This window comes from Carlito syrichta, unplaced genomic scaffold (genome assembly GCF_000164805.1).
Source record: "Carlito syrichta isolate Samal-C Ts95f unplaced genomic scaffold, Tarsius_syrichta-2.0.1 Scaffold303367, whole genome shotgun sequence".
NCBI lineage: Eukaryota > Metazoa > Chordata > Mammalia > Primates > Tarsiidae > Carlito > Carlito syrichta.
Genome location: NW_007247463.1, coordinates 153,290 through 167,466, shown reverse-complemented (window position 1 = coordinate 167,466; position 14,177 = coordinate 153,290). Strand labels below are relative to the sequence as shown.

The 14,177-nt window shown below is 46.4% G+C and overlaps 1 protein-coding gene across 4 annotated transcripts in view; it reads right to left on the bottom strand.

Annotated features, from left to right (window-relative positions):
• Window positions 1–4,283: 4,283 nt before the first annotated feature.
• Window positions 4,284–14,177, bottom strand: part of FAM49B (family with sequence similarity 49 member B) — a 61,146-nt gene continuing 51,252 nt past the window's right edge. For all 4 annotated transcript variants that reach the window (XM_008058505.1, XM_021712569.1, XM_008058506.2 and 1 more), the window contains 4 exons: window positions 13,139–13,218; window positions 10,922–11,048; window positions 9,161–9,231; window positions 4,284–5,031 (listed from right to left, as the gene is read on the bottom strand). In XM_008058505.1, the coding sequence (XP_008056696.1) occupies window positions 4,968–5,031; window positions 9,161–9,231; window positions 10,922–11,048; window positions 13,139–13,218 (342 nt within the window). In that variant the 3' untranslated portion in view covers window positions 4,284–4,967. The remainder of the gene's footprint in view (window positions 5,032–9,160; window positions 9,232–10,921; window positions 11,049–13,138; window positions 13,219–14,177) is intronic.

The following is a 14,177-nucleotide window of genomic DNA, read 5'->3' as shown; positions in this document are numbered from 1 at the left end:
CGGCCACTGCACTCCAGTCTGGGCGACCGAGTGAGACTCCAACTCAAAAAAAAAAAAATGCAAACCCAGGTCTATCTGACTTACAAAAGCTGTACTACTTCTCTTCCACCCTAGATCAGTCTTCAGGAAATTGTCAAAAAAACCAGTACTTGAAAGGCCGTATTTTGTGTCAATGTTAATACTCAGACCATATGCTTTAAAAGAACACCTGCTTTTACCCACGTGGCTTCTTCCGGTGGGAAGACCCTCTCTCTACACACTGGCAACTGCTTCTCACCTGTCCTTATAAGTCCTAGGACACAGAGGGCTCTGGACAGGTGCTTGCCAAGTATTTATTGACATGAAGATCTACTCGTGAACATGCTCACTGCAGAAGTGCATCATATATCAGGGTTTGATGTTTAATTGTGTTGCCAGTTTTCATTTCAAATAGGCAGATAATCACCTGCGCATTTAGAAAACTAACTATCACCCAGTGTTTATCCATCAGTCATAGGACCTCTAAAAGGCTCCTTAAAATTGTGCGGGTGCACCTAGCACCCACGTCGACTCAAAGTAGTTAGAACCAGTATCACTGATTACTCTAGAATAAAATGGAAAACAACACATTAATGCTGGGGTCCCCAACCCCTGGGGTCCATGTGGCCTGTTGGCAACCGGGTGCAGAGCAGGAAGTGAGCTGCGGGTCCAGCCAGCGAAGCTTCATCTGTATTTACAGTAGCTCCCCATTGCTGGCATTACCGCCTGAGCTCCACCTCCTGCCAGATGGGAGGCCGCATTAGATTCTCGTAGGAGTGCGAACCCTATTGTGAACTGAGCGTGCAAGGGATCTAGGTTGCGACTCCATAGTGAGAATCTAAAGCCTGATGATCTGAGCTGAGGTGGTGATGCGAGTGTTGAGGAGTGGCTGCAAATACAGAGGAACGCGAGCAGTGAGGTTTGACTGCCCAGAGACCATCATAAATCAGTTGCTTGCAGACTCATATGAAAGCCCTGTCCGTGAGTTGATGCGCTTCAGTGGTACAGTTGCATCTGGTGGCAGGCTTGACATCAGAATCCGACACTTACTTTAGTCCATGTATGGCCTGCCTGTTATTCTATTTACCACTTCTGTCTGTGCCTCTTTTTTCTTTATGGTGAGTCGTATAGTTATTTCATCAAATATTACAACATAATAACAACAAAGTGCACAATCCATGTTATGGTGCTTCAATCATCCCCAAACCATGCCCCACCCTGATCCATGGAAAAACCGTCTCTCACAAAACCGGTCCATGATGCCACAAAGGTTGGGGACTGCTGCTTTGATGGGCACGATACCTGCTGCTTTTAACGTAATCAAACGCCATCATGGTCAAATTAATTGATATGCATAGGAACTTATGGGCCACCCCAGAGAGGGGAAGAACTCTGAGTATCCCATGCTTGCTAGGTGAGACGTGTGAGACGTGCCCAGTCACACTGAGTGAAGCAGGGAGCCCGCTCAAGGCCACTGACTAAAGCCTGTGTTTCAGGTACTCACACCGAGGCTGCCTTTGCAGTGGGGTATGCGAGACACATACATTGCATGTGGCATGGGCTCAAACAATGCTAGCGCTCAAGATTCAGTTATCTCGTTTTACTGACGAGGGTAGAGCTCCAGAGGAAAACTATGGCTTGAGTCTCCCGACTCTTGGCCCACAGACCTTTCCTATGCCTTCTAGGACCGTATCTCATTCTAGAGATTGGAAACCTGTCCCATAAAGGACCATTAAGAACTTGCAGAACTGCAATCTCCAACAGAAAAAAAAAATGACATTTCAACCCAGAAGGGCCTAGATTTGAGCACCAAGGCCGAACGTCCTCAGGACAAGTCTGAAATAATGGCAGCCACCTTAAGACCGTCCAGGATGCTTTTTAATCCAAATCTTTAAAGTGAGAAGACAGCCAGCTGAAAAGTTCCACTCATCCCTGTCGAGGGCTGCAGCAAAGGGGCGGTGGAGGAAAAGAACCACAGGCAGTTGGTGGGAGGGATGACGCAATGGTTGTCTAATTGTGAAGGCAGGACATACGATGGGCAGGGACACACAGACCAGAGGCGCTCTGGAGGTAAGAGGGATTCCCAGGACTTGGCTCCACCCAGACGGAGTCAAAACTCCCTCGAGCAGGTAGGAGTTAACCCTGCCCTCTTTCCTGCAGATCCCACGCCAGTCCCATAATCCTTCACTCCAAGTACACTGAGACCAGAGTTGGCAGAGAAGACGCCCATCACTCTCTCTGGGCTATGTGAGGGGCAGGGTCAGGCCTGAGGCTGAATCCCTGCTGGTCGTAGAGCTGGCTTCTTATATCGCCCTGAGCACTGGGTTTCTACCATGTGAGGGTCTCTGATAAACCTGCGTTCGTAACTAGGGAGGGCCGGGACGGTAAGTATTTTAGCCTCTGAGGGCCACATATCTGCTGCCACTAGTCGATTCTGTTGTAGTGTGAGAGAGGAATTCTAAATAAAGTATAAGTCAGTGAGGCAATGTTCCAATAAAATTTTATTTATGAACAATGGAATTTGATTTCATATACTTTTCTCATGCCACAAAATATTCTTTTGATTTTTGTCAACCCTTTTAAAAACCATTCTTAGCTTACAGGCTGTACAAAGCACAGATGGCAGGTGAACTCCAGCCGGTTTGCTAACACCCAGACTAGAGTTCGAGGTTTCCACTTGATCTTCAACATGCAGAGTTTGAACTCTGGTAATGGCAGAGGCCACAGCAGCGTCACGACCTCCATTCCAGCAGTGTCATGATTGTTCTTGCGAGCTAGTCACTCCATTCAAGCATTCACTTTGGCCCTTCTCCAAATCTGGGTGCTGTGAACAACCCTTCCTTGGCACTGACAGAAAATCGGACGCAGCTCTTGTCCAAGTCCGCGCACCATATCTGCAGTCTCCAGACATGACACCTCTCATTGAATTAGACAAGACATCCACTAGCACAGTTAAGTACTGGAGATGTTTACAAAGTACTTGTGCCTGATTCTTAGGGCTGCCAAAACAAATCACCACGAACCGGGTGGCTTAGAACGACAGAAACTTTTTCTCTCAAGGCCAAACCTGGGGTCTGAAGTCAAGATATTGGCAGGGTTGGTTCCTTCTGGAGTCTGAACCAACCCCCTGCCTCTCTCCGAGCTTCTAGTGGCTTCCAGCGGTTCTCACAGTTCCCTGGTGGATGGGTGCATCGGTCAATCTCTTCCCTAGCTTTACGGGGCCCTCTGCTCTGTGTGCCTCTGCTGTGTTTTCCTTCTTTTCCCTTCTAAGGACTTGCCATTGAACTTGGGGCCCACCCTAATCCAGATAATCACATCTCCAGATCCTTCATTTCATCTGCAAACCCCCTTTTTCCAAGTAAGGTCATATTTACAGATTCCAGGTGGATGTATCTTTTCGGGAGCCACCATTTGACCCATGGCAATATCCCCAGAAGAGGCCTAGAAATACGTGGTCGGTGTTATCCACAGGGCTTCACGAAGGAGGGTAACACCAGCTCACAGCTGGGAGATGGGGGCTGGTGTTCATCAGGGAAGGTCAGGTCCAGGGACCAGCCAGAACAACCATGGATGTGACCCCAGGGAACAATCTGCACAGCAGCAGCTGCGCCTGGCTGGAGGAAGCTGGAGGACGGTGTGAAGCGGAGGAGCAGCAAACAGGAGGCCGGGAGGCTGGCAGAGATGCTATCGTGAAGGCTGCATGTGCCTCGACTGGCTCGACGGATTTAGAAGGTTCTGACTGAGGCTTCGGCGACTCTCTTCCATCGTAACCGTCTCACTGACCTCTCGCCTGGCTGGACTACACAACCTCTACGCAACTCGTCCAACTCCACAACCTCCAACCGTGAGAATAAACCTCATGATCTTAAGCTACAGTGAGCTCACGGCCGCCTGTGTACTCCGGGGAAGCCCCTCCTGGGCTCACGCTCGACCCCTCTGCGCTCCGTCCTGCCACCTCCCTCTCGCTCCCGGCAACCCAGAAGCAAGCAAGGGTGTGGTCCGCCATCTGTGACCACGTCCATCCAGGGTAAATGAATCAGCAGTGAAAAGTTGACGACAAGATCACTGGTCTCATTACACTCGGCAAAATCTTAAAAGCAATTAAAATTAAGCACACGGACAAGGATGAAGAAAATACTACTGAGAAGACCCAGCTCTCCCCTAAAAGAAGGGAAAACGATGTCCTAGGTATAAGCATTCCATAAAAACGTTCATGGGGAAATTCCCAACGCCCAACAACAAAACATCAGTAAACCAAGCCACACTTAGAAAAATGAAAGCTGATTTTTATTTTATCATCAACAGCCATTCTTTAAACATGAACATGCATACGTAATATTCTACGCACACATCACAGTTTTTAACGTTAGTTAATAAAGGTTAAACACACAACATACATCCTTACAAAAAAAGTCAAAATGCAAACTTAAAACTTTAAACAAAAGTCTTACTAATTTAAAAAAAGTTTGTGTTGGGTACCATTTGTACAACACGGTTAATTTAAACATTTCATTTTGGCTGCACATGAGAAAAGCGGCAGTAGAAAACAAAGTCGTGGAGGGTTTTTAAATAGCAGAAGAGGCAGTTTTGCCATGCAGGAGAAGCAATATTAAATATTAGTTTCAAAAAAAATCCACATTTAAAAATATTTAGTTCAAGTCACAGAATTTTTCTCAGCAGAGACCCCAATGCAATGCATAATTAGCTGCCTCAGTGGCTTGTGGAAGGGACAAGATCCAAGATCCCTTCAGAGTGAAACTTTACTGATTTTGGCACAGAAAAGAAGTCTTAAGAACAAGAACATGATTAAAAAAGAGGGAAGAGGAACAGAGGAAAGAAAGAAAAGCAAGAATAAATGAGATAGGAATTGCAATCACTAAAAAACTGTGCATTCTCAGTCACTGCAGAATACTGTCTTCTGTCTCCAGCAGGTGCTTATTCCAGAACTGTTATTGCAGCATGGATTTAATTTGCTTGGAGGTAGTCTCATCATTCAAATGTTTTGTTGTGTACCTTAAACATTAAAGAGAGACTCATTTTAGGGGATTTAACAAGCATCTACATCAAGTCAATTATGACATGATGAGAAACTGGTCACAGAAACCTCCTCTCACAGCGTCGTGCCTTTCCGTTGCGGCTTTAGCCTGTTCAGGTTCTGCGGAGCGAGTCCACCTCCCGCCCTCCTAATGGAAGGGCCAACGGCTGATTGACTCAGTTACAGCCTCTGCCTTGCTGAAGTGACTGGGTAGCGCTCAAGGAAATAATTACATACAACTTCTTTTTTTTTTTTTTTGATTTGGAGTCTCACTCTGTCGCCCAGCTGGTGTGCAGTGGCCGCTCCCGGCCACCGCAGCCTCGACCTGCTGGGCTCCGGCGATCCTTCCTCCTCCAGCCTTCCGAGTGGCTGGAACTACAGGCATGCGCTATGACGCCCGGTTAACTTTTTTGATTTATTGTAGAGATGAGGTATTGCCAAGTTGCCCAGGCGGGTCTCGAACCCGCGGGCTCAGGCAATCCACTCACCTTAGCCTCCCAAAGGCACGGGATTACAGGCTGAGCCACTGAGCCCGGCTACCTACAACTTCTTACTCAGAGGAAACCTCTATCCCAGAGGTTTGCAAATTACAGTCCACAGGCCAAATACAACCCACCACCTATTTCTGCATGGTCTGTGACCTACGCAGATTTATATATTTACATTTTGGACGGTTACGGCCAACATCATCGATGTATGTGCAAATAACACATGCACATCTGTGGTATTACTGCCCTTACGCGTAAGAACGAAATCCTTTTCCAAGTGCACACGGCTGCTCTACTTAAGAAAAGCAGCTGTCACCTACCTTCACTCTTTCTTTTTTATTTTGAGTTGGAGTCTCACTCTGTCGCCCAGACTGGAGTGCAGTGGCCGCTCCCGGCCACCGCAACCTCGACCCGCTGGGCTCCGGCGATCCTTCCGCCTCGGCCTTCCGAGTAGCCGGAATTACAGGCATGCGCTACCACGCCCGGCTGATTTTTTGATTTATTGTAGAGATGAGGTCTCGCTGCCCAGGCGGGTCTCGAACCCGCGGGCTCAGGCAATCCACTCACCTCAGCCTCCCAAAGGCGTGGGATTACAGGCTGAGCCACCGAGCCCGGCTACCTTCACTTTTATTTATTTTTTATTTTTATTTTTTGAGCTGGAGTCTCACTCTGTCGCCCAGACTGGAGTGCAGTGGCCGCTCCCGGCCACTGCAGCCTCGATCTAGCAATGGACCCAAACTCCCAGTCTAGCTCTTTTCTCCTCCTGCCCTCTTATGATTAAAGACACTTGATTTCATTTCTCCACTTGTAAAATGCAGGCATGACTTGTTGCTTTAGCGTCTTCTTTTTTTTTTTTTTAACATGGAATGCTTCACAAATTTGCATGTCATTCTCGAACAGGAGTCATGTTAATCTTCTCCACATCGTTCCAATTTTAGTATATGTGCTGCTGAACTGAGCATACTTGTTGCTTCTTATTAGCATACTGTAAGTTGGAGTTACTGTATACATAACTATTACAGAAAAGCATTCAAAAAACAAACACATATATGCAATTACACTCCCATTTAAAATCTTCTGGTTATTAATTCCCCAAACTTACGTTCCATTTTGTAGAGATGTAAACAACACTTGCACAGTGCTTTGGGGTTACAAAACAAAGCTTTCTCAACATTTGCTCTCTGTAAAGGCCAGGCTAATACAGTTTGGGCAGTGTTGTTCAAAGCACCAGCACTATCGACAACAGCTAGGGCACTTGCTTAAAATGAAGAGGCCAGAGGTCCGACTCAGGCCCAATGAAAGAGACTCTTTGGAGGCAGTGACCTGAGAAGCTGTATTTTTCATGACCATCCAGGTGATTCTGAGTCAACCCAAGTTCAGTCACATAATAAGACTTACTAAGATGGTACCACGTACATGGGACTTCAAGAACGCAATCCTGAATTTGAAGACAAGACTGCGACACTTACTAGCTGTATAATCTTTGGTCTTTGCAGGCTTAAGGTAACATTTGTGCTTAAGGTTTAAACACCCCATCCTGGCCTACCTACCTCACAGAGATGTGGTGAAGATTAAATAAGGCAAAATACATGGAACTGCACTGCAAACGTCCAGTGACTAAAGTGCTACTAACAATAACCACCGTCCATAGCATCCAAGCAGACGGACCAACTTTACAACCTCCCCACAGTGAGAAATTAGGAAAAGACACAGAATAGAATGATCACTCTGAACAAGGACAGCCTGAACGTTCTCCACAACAAAACTTTACTTTCTAGCTTCCATCAGGCATTTGGGAAGAAAACTTGACCACACCGATGGGTGGCTCTGGCTCTCAGTGCTCCCTACCCTCCCTCTCCCCAAACACAGGGGACAGTGGGGGAGCCCTCAGCGCCATTTGCCACTCCCGGCCCCCGCCTACCTCTGCCCTGACTTCAAAGAAAAAAGAGGCCAAGCTACCCGTAAACTCTAAAATACAACAGTACATTCTGAGTTTTTAAATTAACCTTTCAGGCATACTCCCTTCAAGGTTGAAAAACAATACTAAAACCTACTAGACCTCCATTAGATAAGTTTTAACAAAAGGTTTCCTGCTGGCTTTGAAGAGTCTAAACAACCTGAAAAAAGGGACTTGGGAGAAACATCAGGCAGCCTGAGACACAGGCAGAGTTCGGAAAGGAACTCGGTGGGAAAGACACAGCATCATAAATATAGAAAAACCACTGAGATATGCATCGTGAAACACTCGACAGTAAAAATTCTAAAAACTGGGTTTATGGTGGAAATAGTTTCATATTACAAGGATTTTAAATTATGTCCCTTACTCTTTCTGATGTTCAGTTAGAACAGATCTCCTGTAATCAAACAGTCACTGCTTATATACTACATTTCATAATCTTTTTACGAACTATTTTTAGATCTTTTCCATAATCTTAATAAAAATCACTGGATAGTCCACACTCAGCTGAAACGACACAGCCTATATTCTGCTTTATGATGTAAATGTCACTATATCAATATTTCTGGGTTAATGTAATTTTTTTTTTTTTTTAGTTGGAGTCTCACTCTGTCGCCCAGACTGGAGTGCAGTGGCCGCTCCCGGCCACCGCAGCCTCCACCTGCTGGGCTCTGGCGATCCTTCCGCCTCGGCCTTCCAAGTAGCCGGAATTACAGGCATGCGCTACCATGCCTGGCTGATATTTTTATTTATTGTAGAGATGAGGTCTTGCTGCCCAGGCGGGTCTCGAACTCACGGGCTCAGGCAATCCACTCACCTCAGCCTCCCAAAGGCATGGGATTACAGGCTGAGCCACCAAGCCTGGCTCAGTTAATGTAATTTTTGTGATTAAACCCAAATAATCGAGTAACATTAGAAAATCATCTTTTATGACAGAGACATTATAGTACCAGCTAAATCTCGGTAGTTATGGTGTTTTGAAGTGCTGAGATTTTCATTTAAAAATATCCTAGCAATTTAAAAATAAATAAATAAATAAATAAAAATATTCTAGCATTCTCAGGAACTTCCATAATTTTCAACTTTATTTTCATTATAAGAAATACACAAAAACAATACAAATCTGTAGTTTTGAACAAAGAAATGTGATTATATTATATTAAGGGAAAAAAGCAGGTTGAGACACTTTGACATTATTTCGTACTGTCATGATTATCTACATGTGTAAAGAAACAACTCTGGGAGGCTATATGCCAAATGTCAATAGTAGTTTAATCTCAAAATGACTAAATTACAGGATTTAGTTTTCTTTAAATTTTCCTATGTTTTCTGAATTTTATTTATAAATAACATATATTACTTGTATTTTTTTAAAAAGCAGTCCCTATTTCAAGAGGAGCAAAAAGTAAAAGCCAAAATCTTCAACCAAGAAATGAAGCTGACATTCCAATTCATATGCACACATTTCTCAGTATAAAACATGCGCTCACCACCGGAAGCGAGAGCACCAGTAAGCAAAAGGAGACCTTCATGTTTCCAGCCTGGACAAGTATCCTCGTAACCTTTGTGCTACGCACTTTTTAAAGCATTTTCTTTACATATATACAAGTCAAACATTTCCTTACATATTTTCTACACATTCGTACACAAACACATACACACCTGAGAGCATTTAGAAGACCTTCTACACTGTTGGGAGGCTGGTCCTTAAGAACTTTGATACAACCTTTCATCTAAGAAATAAAGAAAACAGAAAAGGTAAAATATTCCTTTTTTTTTTAAACATAACATTCATTTTCAAAACAGTAAGATAAACCTGAAATAAATCAAGACCACAACTGTAAAACTCAAGAGAGTACATACTTTATGCCAAATTACTTATTCTTAGAACAGGAAAAAACCCTACATAAGTGTTATTTTCAATTTGTCAATGAAATAAACTTTTTTTTTTTGAGTTGGAGTCTCACTCTTGTCACCCAGGCTGGAGTGCAGTGGCATGCTCACGGCCACTGCAGCCTTGGCCTGCTGAGCTTAGGCGATCCTTTCACCTCAGCCTTCCAAGTAGCTAGAACCACATTAGGCTAGTTTTTGTGATTTATTGTAAAGGCAAGGTCTCACCAAGTTGCCCAGGCTGGTCTTGACCCCCCAGGCTCAGGCAATCCTCTCGCCTCGGCCTCCCAAAGTGCTGGGATTATAGGCTGAGCCACCATACCCGGCTGAAACAAACTTTTAAAAGACAATGGGTTTACTAGGAGAAGACCCAGAAAGGTGCCCACTGGGGACTTCAAGGACAGATGGGTATGCTAGCAAGGAAAAGTGGAGCTTTCCAGCTAGAAGAACCCAATGGCAAAATAAGAAAGTGTCACACACTGAGGATAGACAGGCCATGCTGGGAGTCAGAGAGAGCCTCAGAAAGTCAGGATGACGCATATGGAACTGAGATGCCAGGAAGCAGAGACTTGCTGTAGGCTATTAAAAAAGATAGTGATTTTATGAAGATGGCATTTAAGGAAGATAAGCCTGGTTATCGGGAAAAAGCATAACTTAGCAAAAAAAGCACAGAAGCACGGAAGCCAGAGAGCTGTGGGTTCAAGCTCTCACTCAACCCATCACTAGCAATTCCATTTCTTTACCTGTTAAGCTTTAGATGCTCTAACAGCAAAGGGAGCTAACACCTACACCCTGGGAGTATTTTCAGTATCAGTGGAAAAACAAACGTAAAATTCCTGGGACACACACAGTAGATGTAAACTCCTCTCTCACCCCATGCGACAGATGGGCATGCAGGTGAGAAGCGAGGCTAGCAGTCAGTGATGGAGACCCCCGAACACCCAGAGCCTAAGCCATCTGTGAGTGGGAAACCGAGGATGATTCTTGCCAAACACTGACGAACAAGATGTGAGAGGGCGAGGAGAGAAGCCACAAAGCAGAGAACCCCAAAACTACTTTGTTTCTGACACGAGCTTTTAGAGAGACAAGGAAGTGTAAACCCGACCACAGTCACATTCCGCTGATGGGGAAGGGAGCACAAACGTGAGAGGTCTTCAGCTCTTCCCTGGAGCACCACGGCTGACTTTTCGTATGCATTTGAAATAAACCTTCTCTTTGAAATGGCCTTTGGCCAAAGTAATTAAAGGACAGGACCAGAAAATTCCTTGGATCTAACAGTCTATCTATATGGCCACCTACATAGAAGGAGCTGCCAGGAGACCCTCTACAGACAGCCAGTCGTCCTCGGAGCACTCTGTTCCAACTGCGTTCTTAGCCTCAAGGACCCGGCAAGAGAACAGAGGGCCAAGGATGCCACCAGCTCACGAGCCATCCATCTGGCTTCTGGGAGACTCCAGCCGCTGCCCTCAAATAAAAGCCTATGGCTTCTAAGTAAAAAAGTGTTGGGAACACAGCAAAGCAGATGTCACTTACATCGATTTTGGAAGTTTTGGCAAATGCTCCCACTGGATGCACGTGGTCATAGAGTATTATGACGCCCACCATCACCCTCAAGCAGAACGACACCGTCTCCTCGTTTGTAAACCTGCTTCTGTATTCCCTGGAGGGCAGAAAAGATATGAATGGGAGGCGTGTCACAAGACACGTCAATGAGCTGACGCCACCTTGCCCCTCCAGTCTCTAACAGGGATGCTGACATTACGCCCGTCTCCACACTGAGATCCCCAGGGATGCTAAGCGGTGAGTGGGCCTCTCCACCCACACCTTCCGACCTCGATCTCATACACCTCAGGATGTTACCCTTCCGCTCGACGCAGAGCAGCCACCTTAGAGAAACCAGAAGGAGTCCTTAGGCAGAAGGCCAGCTGGAGGCGGGCACTAAGCAAAGGCTGTTCCCACCGATATGGTAAAAATGTCACCAGCTAAACGGAGCCAAGTTGGTCTGCTATCTAGGGGCCAGCCGGATCTAAACACACTGTTGTCTTACTGAATTTGAGTTTTACCAAAATTCTATCATACTCTGATGATGAGGAGAGTTGCCCTCCTACTTCCTAAGGTTTTCTGATAGGACAATGTGTATGACAGTGCTTTGAAAATGCCACGGAAACAAGTAATTCAGTAAAAACCATATACAGCCACATGTCACTTAATCATGGGGACAGCGCTGATATCTGTGTCATAAGGCAATCTCATCGGCGTGCAAACATCATAGAGCGACTTGTGAAAACCTAGACGGGACAGCTCACCACACACCTGGGCTTCATGGTTCAGCCTGCTGCTCTTAAGCCACACACCTGCACAGCACGCTACTGCACGGGACACCGCAGGTAGTTCAAACACAATGGCGAGAACTTGTGTATCTGACATATTTAAACAAAAGTATGGCAAGAACACGGCATAAAAGATTTAAAAACCGGTACATCTGCACAGGACACAGACCATGCACAGAGACTGCAGGGCCTGCAGTTCCCTGGATGCGTCGCTGAGCGAGTGGTGAGTGTAAAGGGCTGGGATACCACAGCCCACCACTGGAGACAGATCACAAGACCCTAGGGCTACACTAAATTTATTTCTGACATTTCTCTCTCTTTTTTTTTTTTTTTTTTTTTGAGTTGGAGTCTCACTCTGTCACCCAGACCGGAGTGCAGTGGCCGCTCCCGGCAACCACAGCCTCAACCTGCTGGGCTCCGGCGATCCTTCCGCCTCAGCCTTCCAAGTAACTGGAACTACAGGCGCGTGCTACCACGCCCAGCTAATTTTTGATTTTATTGTAGAGGTGAGGTCTCACCAAGTTGCCCAAGCGGGTCTTGATCCCGTGAGCTCAGGTAATCCAATCACCTCAGCCTCCCAAAGTGCTGGGATTACAGGCTGAGCCACCGAGCCCGGCTGACATTTTTCTCTTTTATATATCTTGCAGAAATGGAGTCTCCTTGTGTTGCCCAGGCTGGTCTCAAACTCCCAGCCTCAAGTGAACCTCCTTCCCAAAGGGCTGGGATTACAGGTGTGAGCCGCTATACCCAGCCACAAATTTTTCTTCAGGAATAAATGAGCCTTAGCTTATTGTAACTTTTTTACTTCATAAGCTTTCACATTTTAAAAAATGTTTGGACTCTTTCATAATGTGACTCTGCACTGCACTGCAACTTAGGCGACAGGAATTCTTGGCTCTGTTACAGTCTTCTGGGACCAGAAGACTCCAGGAGTCAAGAATCCAGGAGGGATTCTTCCTGCCTGCTGGCAAAAAAACCCAGCCAGAGTTGTGCATCACCAGTGCTGCAGGGACAAGAGAGATCCGGAAGGGAATCCAGGCTTGTGGTGAAAAATAAAGACTGAGAACTAATGTTGAGAGAAAAAGGGACACATACAAGCATCACCCTAGCCTGCTGGCCCAAAGGCAAGACTGCTACTACGACGGGAACGTGCGCACACTAAGCATAACCAGGGAGCTGTCGGGCTCTTCCCCTTCTCCCCCACCCCAAACCCTTCACGTTTCTGTTCGCAAGAGTCTAAGTGGGTCTGACGGTCTGCGGTGCACCAAAGACCAACTCTGCTTCCTATCGATCCAGAAGTTACATCAAGTTGCCACCGCAGCAAATGCTGAACTACCCCCTTCCAGGTAAGACATGTTGGTGTTTGAACCCATCCTGAAATTACCTCAGCCGCAAAGTGAACTGGCCCATCAGTACTCACGGTGTTTCCAGCATGACTCTGCATACACTAGCCATGGTGCTTAAACAGTCGGTCGTATTTTCTATTGGTAAATTTTTATTCTGCAGAAATATACAAAGAAAAGGAACTAATAGTTATTACTTACGTATACTTTACAACTTAGTACGAAACAAAAATTAGCAACTTGACAATCTGGTTCCTAGTCCCAGTTTTCTAAACACCGCACTAGATCCTTTTTTTTTTTTTTTTTGAGTTGGAGTTTCACTCTGTCGCCCAGACTGGAGTGCAGTGGCCTCCCGGTCACTGCAGCCTCGACCTGCTGGGCTCCGGCGATCCTTCCACCTCAGCCATCCGAGTAGCCAGAATTACAGGCATGCGCTACCACGCCCGGCTAAATTTTGATTTATTGTAGAGATGAGGTCTTACCAAGTTGCCCAGGCGGGTCTCGAACCCACGGGCTCAGACAATCCACTCACCTCAGTCTCCCAAGGCGTGGGATTACAGGCTGAGCCAGCGAGCCCGGCCACTGCACTAGATTCTAAGCACTGTCACACAGCTCTGGGGACACGGTGTGAACCGAACAGGCAAGACCAAGCTCTCCAGAAAGGTGCTTCTGCCCCCGGGGGGCGAGAACAACCTCGACCTCACAGACGGGGTCGGAGGTGCTGAGCTCGATACGCTGTGTGGCATTTGGATTTTATCCTAAGGGAACTAGGAAGTCACAGGAACCCTGAAGCGGAAGAGGGAGAGTTCGGCTCATGTTTTAAGATGCTTTTCTGGCTGCTCCAGGGAGAAAGAGGGATGGGGCAGAGGAAATCGGAGCGGTCAGGGCATGAGTGCCAAAATCCGCATGAGAAATTCCCGCGCTCTTCTGGACAGGAGCGCGAAGAGGCCCAGGTGTGAGATTCATGACCCATTCTGGAGGGCGTACCACCAAGGCCGTGAGATGGAGCAGACGCAGGGGTGAGGTGTGGAATGAACTTAGGGCGACAGTCCCTACAGCCTGCTCGCACCATGGTGCCACTAACTCAGAAAGCAAAGGCTAGACAAAGGGCAGAGG